General features: G+C 50.2%; 1 protein-coding gene across 1 annotated transcript in view; it reads right to left on the minus strand.

Annotated features, from left to right (window-relative positions):
• Positions 1 to 12,810, minus strand: part of LOC140387074 (uncharacterized) — a 230,434-nt gene that overhangs the window by 209,988 nt on the left and 7,636 nt on the right. The window contains 3 exon segments of the mRNA XM_072470085.1: positions 5,996 to 6,066; positions 7,178 to 7,300; positions 8,623 to 8,746. Coding sequence (XP_072326186.1) covers positions 5,996 to 6,066; positions 7,178 to 7,300; positions 8,623 to 8,746 — 318 coding nt within the window.

A 12,810-nucleotide genomic window follows, 5' to 3' on the forward strand; every position in this document is an offset into this window, starting at 1 on the left:
GTACCCACAAAGGTTGGACAACGACAGCCTCCCCCTATCTCTACTCCGCTCCAGGAACACCCTTCTCACCCTCGGAGTCCCTCGCGCCCACACAAACCCCATTATACTCCTGTTAACCCGCCATGAAAAAAGCCTTCGGGATAAACACGGGGAGGCACTGGAACAGGAACAAAAACCTTGGGAGCACCGTCATTTTTGATTGACTGCACCCTACCCGCCTAGGACAGCGGCAACGCGTCCCACCTCTTGAATTCCTCCTCCATTTGCTCCACCAGCCTTGTAAAGTTAAGCCTATGCAGTGCCCCCCAGCTCCTGGCCGCCTGGACCCCCAAATATCTGAAGCTCCTCTTCGCCCTTTTTAGTGGGAGCTCGCCAATCCCCCTCTCCTGGTCCCCTGGGTGAACCACGAACAGCTCGCTCTTCCCCATATTGAGCTTGTACCCCGAAAAGTCCCCGAATTCCCTAAGGATCCTCATTATCTCTGGTATTCCTCCCACCGGGTCCACCACATACAGCAGCAGGTCGTCCGCATAAAGCGACACCCTATGCTCCTCCCCACCCCGCACCAAACCCCTCCAGTTCCTCGACTCTCTCAGTGCCATAGCCAGGGGTTCAATCGCCAGTGCGAAGAGTAGGGGGGACAGGGGACACCCCTGTCTCGTCCCTCGCTTCAACCGAAGGTACTCGGACATCCTCCTATTTGTGGCCACACTCGCCATCGGGACCTCATACAACAGCCTAACCCACCTGACATACCCCTCCCCACACCGGAACCACTTCAGCACCTCCCACAGGTACCCCCACTCTACCCTATCGAAGGCTTTCTCAGCGTCCATCGCCACCACTATCTCCGCCTCCCCCTCCCTCGCCGGCATCACGATAACATTCAAAAGCCTCCGCACATTCGCGTTCAACTGTCTCCCCTTCACAAACCCCGTCTGGTCTTCATGGATGATCTGCGGCACACAATCCTCAGCCCAATCGGGGCCCCCAGTCCCGCCACCAGTCCCTCTTCCACCTTTGGAAACCTCAATTGGTCCAGGAAACGGCCCATCCCTCCCTCCTCCCATGGGGGCTCGGATTGGTACAATTCCTCGTAGAAGTCCCTGAAGACCCCATTGATGCCAACCCCACTCCGCACCACGCTCCCTCCCCTGTCCTTAACTCCCCCGATCTCCCTAGCTGCGTCCCGCTTCCGAAGCTGATGCGCCATTATCCGGCTTGCCTTTTCCCCATACTCGTCAACCGCCCCCTGGGCCTTCCTCCACTGCACCTCCGCCTTCTTGGTGGTCACCAGGTCGAATTCGGCCTGGAGGCTCCGCCTCTCCCTCAACAGTCTATCCTCAGGCTCTTCCGCATACCTCCTGTCTACCCTCACCATTTCCCCCACCAGCCTCTCCCTCTCCTCCCGCTCCTTGTGGGCCCTAATGGAGATCAGCTCTCCCCTCACCACCGCCTTCAGTGCCTCCCGTACCATCCCCACTCGGACCTCCCCGTTGTCGTGGGTCTCCAAGTACCTCTCTATACTTTCTCGGACCCGCTCGCTCACCTCCTCGTCTGCCAACAGTCCCACTTCCAAGCGCCACAGCGGGCGCTGGTCGCTCTCCTCCCCATCTCCATGTCCACCCAATGCGGGGCATGGTCCGAAATGGCTATTGCCGAATACTCGGTATCCTCTACTCTCGCTATTTCCTTTCATTTCATTTCATCAGCGCCCTACTCAAAATGAAAAAGTCGATTCGAGAATAAGCCTTATGGACACGTGAGAAGAATGAAAATTCCCTAGCCCCCAGCCTTGCAAATCTCCAAGGGTCCACCCCCCCATTTGGTCCATAAATCCCCTCAGCACTCTAGCCGCCGCCGGCTTCCTAACAAAAAATAGGCATAACATATCCACTGCAGTCCCCAATCGCCCATCCCGACCCTCAGTCTGTGTCCAGCTTCTCGGCCTGAACAAAGGACCACGTCTCCTCCGGAGACTCAAAATAATGGTGCCGGTCCTTGTAGGTAACCCACAGTCACGGCGGCTGCAACATGCCAAGTTTCACCCCCTTCCTGTGCAGCACCGCCTTCACTCGATTGTACCCGGCCCTCCTCTTCGCCACCTCCGCACTCCAGTCCTGGTATATTTGAACCTCTGTGTTCTCCCACCTGCTGCTCCTCTCCTTCTTGGCCCACCTGAGCACACACTCCCGATCGACAAACCGATGGAACCGCACCAGCACCGCCCGCGGAGGCTCGTTAGCCTTGGGCCTCCTCGCCAACACGCCATGGGCCCCTTCCAGCTCCAGGGGTCCCTGGAAGGACCTCGCTCCCATCAGCGAGTTCAACATGGTGACCACATAGGCCCACACGTCCGGCCCCTCCAGGCCCTCCGGGAGGCCCAGAATCCGCAGATTCTTCCGCCTCGACTGATTTTCCATCTCTTCGAACCGCTCCTACCATTTCTTGTGGAGCGCCTCTGCGCCTCCACCTTTACCGCCAGGCCTAAGATCTCGTCCTCATTGTCAGAGATCTTTTGTCGAGCCTCTCGGATCGCCACCCCTTGGGCCGTCTGTGTCCCCAGCAGCTTATCAATAGAAGCCTTCATCGGCTCTAGCAGGTCCGTTTTAATCTCTCTGAGGCAGCACTGGATACCCTCCTGTTGCTCCTCCGCCCACTGCCTCCACACTGCCTGGTCTCCGCCTGCCGCCATTTTGTCCTTCTTCCCTCCCTTCTTCGCGTCCACCACCGCCTTTTTTTCGCCCTGCTCCTATTTAAAGCCATATACTGATGGGGAGCTGTTATTAACTCCTTCCCACACTGGGAAACGTCGGAAAAGTGCCGTTGGAAGCCCTGAAAAGAGCCTAAAAGTCCGTTTTTGCGGGAGCCGCCCAATGTGCGACTTAGCTCCGCATAGCCGCAACGGGAAGTCTCGAGAGGGAATCCTTTTGGCAGTGTTCGCTTAACCAATCTGCCCCAAAATGTCTGTGGAAACTCCTGAAAAAGGTCTGAGAGTCCGTTCCAGACGGGAGCTGCCGAATGCGCAACCTACTCCTCCATGGCCGCCACCGGAAGCCTCGTCCCCGCTTCTTCAATGGCCTTGGTGAGATCTTTTCACAGTCGTTCCCTCTGCTGCTAGAATTCACCTTTAATAAAGGCCCTCAAGTCAGCTTGAAGCCTTTAAGCTTGCCCTTCCCCCGCCTGCATGCTGGAAGAGGCTTTTGTCTTTCCTGCAGCTCCAGCCAAATCTTTTACTGTTTCTGCCGGATCTGGTAACCAAGAGACATACCATTCCTGGGGGACACTGTCGGGGGAATGTTGCAGTCTTCTTCCCACACCGGGAAATGTCAAAACAATGCCGTTGGGGGCCCTGTAAAGAGCCCACAAGTCCGTTCCAAGCGGGAGCTGCCGAACATACGACTTAGCTCTGCATAGCCGCAACCGGAAGTCTTGCACTATCTGAATTAAAGCACATCTGCGTTTGTACAAGGTAATTAAAACTATGAAAAAAAACACAATTGAGTATTACCTATATGAGTAAATAATAATCAGATACTATACAAGGGTTTTTTTTATTCTCGCAGCTTTTCTGAAGGAATGAAAGTATGTTCCATAGATGCTAATTATCCTTCATTGTCTTGTTCAAAACTGTACACAGCAAATATTAACAGGAAAATTAGGATTCTGGAAGCATGATGTTAGAGCTTGATCATGGTGCCTTTCAACATTACACACAACCTTATTTTTCGAGTAGAGATCAAGACATCGAAAGAGCAGTGACCCTGGTTCAGCCCAGCAACTTTGAGATTTCAGTGATGTAGCAGTGATCATTGAGTTTGTCCTTGTGAACGCTGCTGTGCAGCCTCATGGAAACAAAGTTAACGTCCATCGTCTAACTAATTGCAGATATTCCAAACTGCTCACAGATTTTGGGAGGATTCATCCATCAAGCACATTAAGAACTGTTAATTTACAGTGGGCTCGAATTAATGGAATATTTTCTAAGTGTGGTAGCGAGCAGGAACTGTCACGAGCTTCCCGACGCTCATCCCAGCGGGGCCGAAACCGACCCTAGGGCCCCCAACGGTAGGTTACGGGACGCAGTAGACAGAAGGCTGCCTTCAACTCTGATGTGCATCCTGGGGACACACCTAGACGCAACGGTAGAGCATGGAAGGCTAAACAGGTCGAGGATCACTGAGAGGGCCCTGGAAAAGGGTGAAGGGGTAAAGGGTGAAAGAGGTGGGGAAGGTGTCGGCAGGGGTGGGGAAGGTGGGATGGCACCATCAGGGCTAGGGGCAATTGGGGACACATATGTGTGACGTTATCATAAATGTAAAGAACTGTAAGGGTTAATGTTATGTCCAAATCAACCATTAGAGGGAGCTAGATGTAGAACTATATAAGGCATTGATAGTTATGGGTGAGAGGTTGAAGAGAAAGCGAGAGGACAGACTGACGGATAGTGTGAGTGAAAGCAGATCCTAGTTAATGTAACAGTGTAGAGATTAGTAGTAGATGCGTGTAGATTATATGTTTATTACCAACTGGGTATCATATAGAAGTGTTGAATCTAATAAAGTAGTGTGAATAAATCTATAGCTTTGTTCAATTTAAAAGCTATTCGTGGTCTTTATGAACATTACACCAACCATCCTAAAATTAGCAACAAAAGAACACAATATGGACAGCATTAAACAAGTTACACCCAAGACATATGACACCTCTGGCACTTGGGAGTTTTAACGTGCACACCTAACTACAATTGCCAAGTTCCTATTAGCAGTGGCCTTCAACCACATGGCCAGACTGCTCCACGGTCAGTGGGAGCTATGGGTGGTCAGTGAGACAGACAGGCAGGGCCTGGGGTTGTCCATGTAACAGGCACACACAATCCAGGGGGTGGCATGGAGGACCCACTGGCGCTGAGACACCCACCCCCCTCCCCACCCCACCGAGGGGCGATCCACTCTAATGGTGGCGGCCCACCCCAATCATATCTGCCAACCCCAGCAACAGGAAGCAACACCAGTGCCCTCAGGCTCATGGTCCAGGGGTGAAGGTGTTTTCTCGCCACCTCGCACCAGCCATTCCGCCAGCTTCACATTTTTAAAAAGGTGTATTAATCAGCGCCCGCGTGACCGCTTGCTGTGGAGGCGGTTAGGTCACGGGGGCCGTCAGATAGGAGTCATTCACATTAATTGTATGGAGATTGGCCTTAAGTTTTGATTATTGGTTTCTCGCCACGCCACGGTGGGATCCTGATTTTGTCAACGGGAGCAGGCCGGATAGATCGCAAACCGATCGGTGCCCATGTGGTTCTCGATTTTGGCCTCTCCCATGATCTAATGACCTCACTGCGCTCTCGCTCAAGCACAACGTGGCCATTAAATCACGCCCAGGTCATGAAATTCAAATATGACAAAATGCAGGTCAGGAGTCTAAATAAAAATACAATCAAGTTCCCAGGGATTCTAAGCAGACAAGTAACAGATATAAAATGAAACACTAACTCCAAAGGAGATTCCCGTGGGGAGGCATGCCATGTAGCATCTGGAGGCAATTGCATGGCATCCCAATCAGACCTTGATGGTTGGACACTGTGCATGAGCACTGCAGGAAGCAACATCACAGACACAATAGCCATCATCTGATCACCCAGGAAAAACCACTGGGTCCAGGTACTCCCTCCCTAACAGCAGTGTGGGTGAACCTACATCACATGGACAGCAGCAGTCCAATAAGGGAGCACACCACCTCCCTCTCAAAGACAATTATGGATGGGCTAGCCGATCATTCCCCCTGAACTAATATTTTAAAAATGAAGGCCGTGAACGCTGAAAATACGGAGAGGTAAATTTCAGTCTGAAGGAGAAAGGCTGGTTAACGTTACGGGTGGGACCCTGCAGCTCTATATCTTTCAGATGCTGACAGGCCTGTTGAGTGAATATCGAGCAGTCTGTTTCCATTTGATATATTTGGTTTGTAAGAATTTCTGTCCACACTCAATTACCTTTTTGATACTGTCTTTCTTTGGCTTCTTGGTATCTTCATTCTTTAAAGGTGGCTTTAAGTTTCTCATCTCTTGAAAATAATGACAATGATGTTTTAGATTTCTGTTGTCTCATATTTCAGCTTTTCATATTTGAGCAGGAAGGCAATTCTAAAAATGGCATTTTGTAGTTCAAAATAAAATCAAAACATAAATGCTACTAAAAATTAGAAAAATGAAGTCGACATTAGTTTTATATGTCTACATATTCATAAGGATTTTCCAGGCCTTCTGGGATCGGTGGATGCCTCGGGGGCTGGGGTGTATCATCACCCCTGGAAATTATATTTTGGTTTAGTTATTTAAGTTTCTTTTATGTTGTTTTCCAGTTACAATCCCCATCAGAGTATATCACCTCTTCTCATTTTCTGTTTTTTGCTGAATATATTGATTCTTTTGTCTCAGCAAAAGAATATACACATAAGTTAGCATCAGGCATTTATCGAATGGTCCAGAGCTCCAGTCCCACTCTGGGAAATGATGTTCAATTCACATGAAGACAGATCCATGTGGAGTTTACACATTCTCCCCTTGTTTGCGTGTGTTTCGCCCCCACAACTCAAAGATATGCAGGCTCGGTGGATTGGCCACACTAAATTGCCCCTTAATTTAAAAAAAATAATTGGGTACTCAAAATTTATTTATTTAAAATCACATGAAGACACAAAGACAATCAACTGACGCTGAATGAAAGTGAAAGAGTTATAAAGAGAAGTTAAGACAAATATCATTCAATTTCCTTATCTTCCAACTCTCCAAAACACAAAGGTAATCAGGGTTATTTTTAAAAAAATAATCTTTATTGTCACAAGTCGGCATACATCAACATGCAATGAAGTTACTGTGAAAAGCCCCAAGTTGCCACATGCCGGCGCCTGTTCGGGTAAACAGAGGGAGAAATCAGAATGTCCAGATTACCGAACAGCACATCTTTCGGGATCATGGGAGGAAACCGGAGCACCCGGCGAAAACACACGCAGACACGGGGAGAACATGCAGACTCCACACCGACAGTGACCCAAGCCGGGAATCGAACTGGGCATCCTGGAGCTGTGAAGCAACAGTGGTACCCACTGTGCTACCATGCTGCCCTCATCAAAAAGTGCTTTAAATATTTTAATGAAGGAAAGATATTCAATTTACGTGGTGGATTTTTCACAAGACGTTTCGGTGCCCAATCTTCATCTGAATCACTAGATTCATCCACACGGGGTTGATGCCTCCTGCCATGTCTTGACATGAATGCTGGCTTTGGTACATTCAATCCTGCAAAAATTGTAGAGTCAAAAGAAAGAAGTTTTAGATCTGTGACAGCTGGTGGTCACTCGCAGGTCCAAGGGAAAGGCAGGGTAATAATGACATCTGAGATGCACAGTTCATCTCCATTATTCCAAAACATAATTTTTATTCCTGAGTTAGGTTTAGTGGCTTAGCGCGCAGCGTTGGGGAAAGACACACTGATACAATAGGAAGAGTACTTTGGGGGAAAATTAACAAACAGAATTTGAAATCAGAACAGGAAATGCTGCAAACAACCCCCAGATCAGCCAGCATCTATCATGAGGAGGGAGGGAGGAAAGCTTCAAACACTATTTTTCATCCAATTCCACTCATCTCAACATCAAGTGAAATAGAATAGCACTGTTCTCTTTACTTTTTTAAAAATTATCACTGGACATGACCGGCTGGGCCAACATTCATTGCCCATCTCTAATTAAATTGAATGGCAATCTCGGCTAGCGATTTTCAAAAATGGGATCGCAACCCACGGATGGGCCGTCGGATGGTGTAGAAGGGTCAACAAAAGGATTCCCAAATATCGCCTGACCATGTTTGCCGTTTTCTCTCGAGGTAAATTCTCACTGCATTACAGTGTATTACAATTTACAAATTTACATTCAATAAACATTCAGAAGTGCCAACAACGAGTGTGACGTTTTAACAGTAATTATGGAGAATCTTTTGTGAATGTGATGTGGGTCGCGATAGTCGGCCATTCTGTAAACGTGGGTCGCTCGAAAAAAAGATTGAAAAACACCGCTCTAGGCCATTTCAGGGGACAGTTCAGAGTCAAACACATTGCTGCACGTCTGGAGTCGCAGGCAGGCAGGTGGCAGATTTGTTCCCCCAAAAGAACATTAGTGATCCAATAGGGGTCATTTTTTAAAAAAAACAATGGTTTAATGGTTATCATTAAATTTAATTCCAGATTTCATCCAATTTGCTCGTCAGACGAGCAAGCATCTTCTTCACCATCTCCCACATCACATTACTGCTAACACTCAAGATTTTTCACTGCATCATTCCTAATGCACAGGAGGAAGGCACGTTGGGAACTTCAGCCAGTTATTTCACAGCCATTAATTAACATTCAGGCACTCACAGGCCGATGATGATTAATTCCTCGGTATACGTTCCTGATGTGTGTCAGCAGTGGTGAAATGGAGAACCCCAATGAAAATCTCAGATCTCTTAGGCGATTATCCACTTGGCTGTAATATTAGATGAATACCGTGCCAGTGGATATGTAAGTTTTCAGGAAAAGTGAGAAATGTGGAAAGGGAAAAAAACATTGATTTTGTACAGACCTATTGCAAGCATGGCCTCATAGTTTCGCTTCACGTTCTTATAACGGGTCTTTTCCCATTCACTTAATTCTGCCCATTCACCTTTGGAAAAATGAGCGGCAATGTCTTTAAACTTGTCTGTAATCTGGAAATGTAAGATGATTCGGATTGTTAATACATTCAGGCACTGAATCAGTAATGTTCACAAACACAAGTTCCATAAATGTAAGATTAGCCAATCCGTCAGCTCTGCCATTGGTGGATTTCTAGAATACCCTCCACTAGAATGGACTGGTACTATAATCAGTGGTAGAGGACTCATAAAGAACAGCCTCTCTACCAAACAATTCAAGGTGCGATTCACCGGAAAGATTTCTAAGTGTGGTAGCGAGCTGGAACCAGGCCCAGCGAGGCCAGCAACACTATTCAACGTTAATATGTCCACTTAACGAGGCCTCATGGGATTTTGGCCGCAAATGAAGGCTTGCCGGCTGATTTGCCAACACCGTGCTTGCCAGCCCCCCGCTTACAAGGTAGAGCAGCACTTAAACAGCACTTGCTCAACCAACCCCTCAGCTTGCGACAATGGCACCAAGGAGACCCGCACCAAGATTAGTCGATGCAGGCCTAAGGTGGCTTTGAGTCGCAAATGAGGCCAGGAGAGATGTCCTGTCCCCTGAGATTCCCGGAGGATGAGTCACAGGGCAGCCAGTGCTGCCTGGGACGAGGTGGAGGCAGTTGGAAGCTCCAGGAATGTGACCAGGAGGACTGGCTTCCAGTCCTGAAAAAGGTCAACAACCTAGACCGTGCAGCACGAGTGAGTAGACAATCTTCCCCTGACAACTCACCATGTGGCTTTGAACCCTCCCTTCACTCCTCGCTCCATTCATCCCCCCTCCCAACCCTCCCTTCACATCCACCCTCCCACCACTGTGAACCACATGTGTGGCTAATGATGCCCTCTCTGTGTCTCCTCAGGAAAAACTCTCGCAAAACCTCTGGGCGAGGGCCCAGATTGGCTGGGTGGTGCCAGACTCAAGAATCCTCACCACCTTTGAGGAACCGATCCTTGAGATGACAGGGGTGGCTGTGGACAGGGCGGTCACCGACTCGGAGGTAGGCGGAAGCTGCTAAGGTGAGGAAACATCAGGCCCCATCTGGTGGACCTGTCACGTGAGTTGTTATTGCCTTACTGACTGACCCAACCCTCCCACTGACTACATGTCTGTTCTCCTGCAGGTCCTACAACCGATGGCGCCAGCCCATCCAGCCTCCCAGGAGACTACCTCCGAGAGCTTTGAGGATGCCGTGATCGAAACGCCACATCTGTCATCCACACACTCCACCAGCACAGATACACACACCTCAGTGGGGAATATTAGTGGTCAGGCTTTTGGGGCACACTCTGGTGAGCGCCACACAGCTGCTGCTGTACATCAGGTGGAGGCAGAAACCCCCAGGCGAGGCAGCAGTCAGACGTCTGCTGGATCCCAGGCCACAGCTGGGTCCCAGCCTAAATTGGGCGGGTATGAGGGCTCCCATAGCCCTCTGGGCTTGCTAGACATTCGCTGCTGCCGCTTATCCTTGGATGGTCCTCCAGTTGGTTCCTGGGCTCATCCTCCAGCCCCTGCTGGTCCAGCATCGCCTCATCACCCTCGTACTCGGAGGTGGCCACATGTTCCTCATCACCAACCTCCATCTCATCTCCCTGCTGCTGCACGAGGTTCTGAAGGGCGCAGCAGCCTCCACAAAGAATGCGACCCTCTGGGGGCATGTATTGGAGTGCACCACTGGAGCAGTCAAAGCTTCGGAACCGCATCTCGAGGAGCCCGATCCACAGCTCAATCACAGTCCGGGTGACCGCATGGGCCTCTGTAATGTTCTTGTTGGATGGCCTATTTTATATTACAAGAACACTTGTAGCTAAAGCTATAAACGATTTATTAACATTAACTATGGGTCAAATATATACAAAACACATGAATAACAGTATTAACATGCACAAACCACTATCTCTCTCCCAGCTCCCTCGTCAGTCTGAGGTCACCTGACTCCAACATTCATTTATGTATGAGATTCAGTCAGTGAATTACAACACAACTATGATATCACTACAGCCTCATTGTACTGGGTCTCCGCTTTGGTCTCCAGCCTCCATATTGGCGTCATTAGCCAGGTCCTCAGCAGCTACCCCTTATCCCCCAGCCACACATCCTGGAGTGGTCGTCGAAGAGGGCCGGGATGATCTTCGATGTAACTAGCGTGCACACTCCCTGGGAAGCGTGCACACACATGCATGATCTTCATGTGGTGGTTGCACAAAAGCTGTGTGTTCAGGGAGTGGAACCCCTTTCTGTTAACATAGGACGCTCCCAGATAGGCAAGTGAGCGCAGAGAAATATGCGCACCATCCACTACCCCCTCGACTTGGGGTGTCCTGGCAATGGCAGCAAATCCTGCTGCCCGGGCATCCTGTTGGGCTTGGTTCATGTCGAAGTTGATGTAGTTTTCCCACCGAGCAAACAGGGCATCTGTGACATGTCGGATACACCTGTGGGCTGTGGCCTGTGAGATTCTGCACAGGTCCCGCTTGAGCCCTGGCAAGATCCTGAGGCATGGTTAAGAGATGCGATGACTGGGTGTCGTTCTCCTCCCCCACCCCCCAAGTCACACCCTCCCATGGCGGTCCATCCCTGCGGGAAGTCCACCACCCTAAGTCAGGGTTTCTCCCCTCACCCGATGACCCCCAGCCCCCCCGCCGAGCACTGGAGCGGCAAGCCCAGCGCCCCCAGACTCATTGCCTCTGAGCAAAGATGGATACACACCGTCTCGGCTCCCCACAGGAGCTCTTCTGCCAGGGTCACGTTTTTAAAAAGGACTACTAATCGGCCCCAACATGACCACTTGCTGGGGAGGCCGATGAATCACAGGAGGGTGTTGGATAAGGGTGACTCCCGATAATTGTATGGAAGTAGGGCTTAAGTGGTGATAATTGGTTTCTCAGCACGCTACAGCAAGATCCCAATTTCGCCTACGGGAGTGGGCTGGTTGCATCACAAACTGTTTGGCGCGTGGCACGGTTCTCGTTTTTGGCCTCTCCCGTCATTTCTCTCCCGCAAGGCCGGAAAATTGCGCCTGCAATGTCAGGATGGTGAGTTTATTGCCCATGTGGGGCGGAATTCTCGGTCCAACGATACCAAAATCGGGAAATACTATTGGGTGGAGAATCGCTCGTGAACCGAAAATCGTGGCCAGTGCCAGGCGCCCAACAGAATGCCACTTCTCGACAGCGGCATCAATGCATTCCACCTCGCACATACAGTAAATGTCGTTGGCATATCATTGATGGGTTCGATCCAGTATTCTTCGCGACCTCCGTGATGCTATGCCACCGCCAGGAGGCATTACCGACGGCGAGTTTCACTTGTGGTTTCAAAAATCGAGAACAGAGACGTCCGGTGGCAGCCATGGAGTGAGTGGTCGCACATTTGGTGGCTCCCTCTCCAGCAAGATTTATTTTGTCTTTTCGCAGCCCGAAGGGCAAGGTATTAGAGGGCAGAGGGTACAGGAGTGCCTGGGGAAAGAGATACGCAGGTGAAGAGCGCCACGAGAAAGAAAGTGCTGTTGGAGCAGGAGAGATTTTGTGGTGCACCACAAGGAAATATGGCGGAGGGCCAGGAGGGCTGCGCTGCCTACTCAGTGGTTGATGGAGCAGTTGGTGGAGTTCTGAAATGATAAATTTTGGCAGTAGAGGAATGAGGCCCTGGAAGACCTAGCCAAGGTGGTGGAATCGCTGAGGTCTGCGATTCAGCGGGTTGGAGCAGAGACTGTAGTACCAGGATCTGGCGATCAGGATGTGGAGGAGGCAGTGGGGGAGCACAAGGTACAGATGGCCTCATTGGTGGCTGAGATAGGAGTGATGCGGGAGTGCCAGAAAAACTTGAGGGAGAAGGTGGAAGATTTGGAGAATCGCTCTGGAAGGAAAAACCTAAGAATTTTCAGGATGCCTGAAGGCATTGAACGTGCGGTGGCCGCAGTGGATGGGGCAAAGGTGTTGGAGAAGTTGACGGAGGGGGGGGGCCTTTGATTGGCCTCTGGAGGTGGAGCAGGCGCATAGAGCGCTGAGGATGTGGCTGCAGACAGGCGAGCCGTCAAGAATGATGGTGGTGCGGTTGCACCGTTTTCTGGACAAGAAGACCCTTTGATGCA

This window comes from Scyliorhinus torazame, chromosome 12 (genome assembly GCF_047496885.1).
Source record: "Scyliorhinus torazame isolate Kashiwa2021f chromosome 12, sScyTor2.1, whole genome shotgun sequence".
Lineage (NCBI taxonomy): Eukaryota > Metazoa > Chordata > Chondrichthyes > Carcharhiniformes > Scyliorhinidae > Scyliorhinus > Scyliorhinus torazame.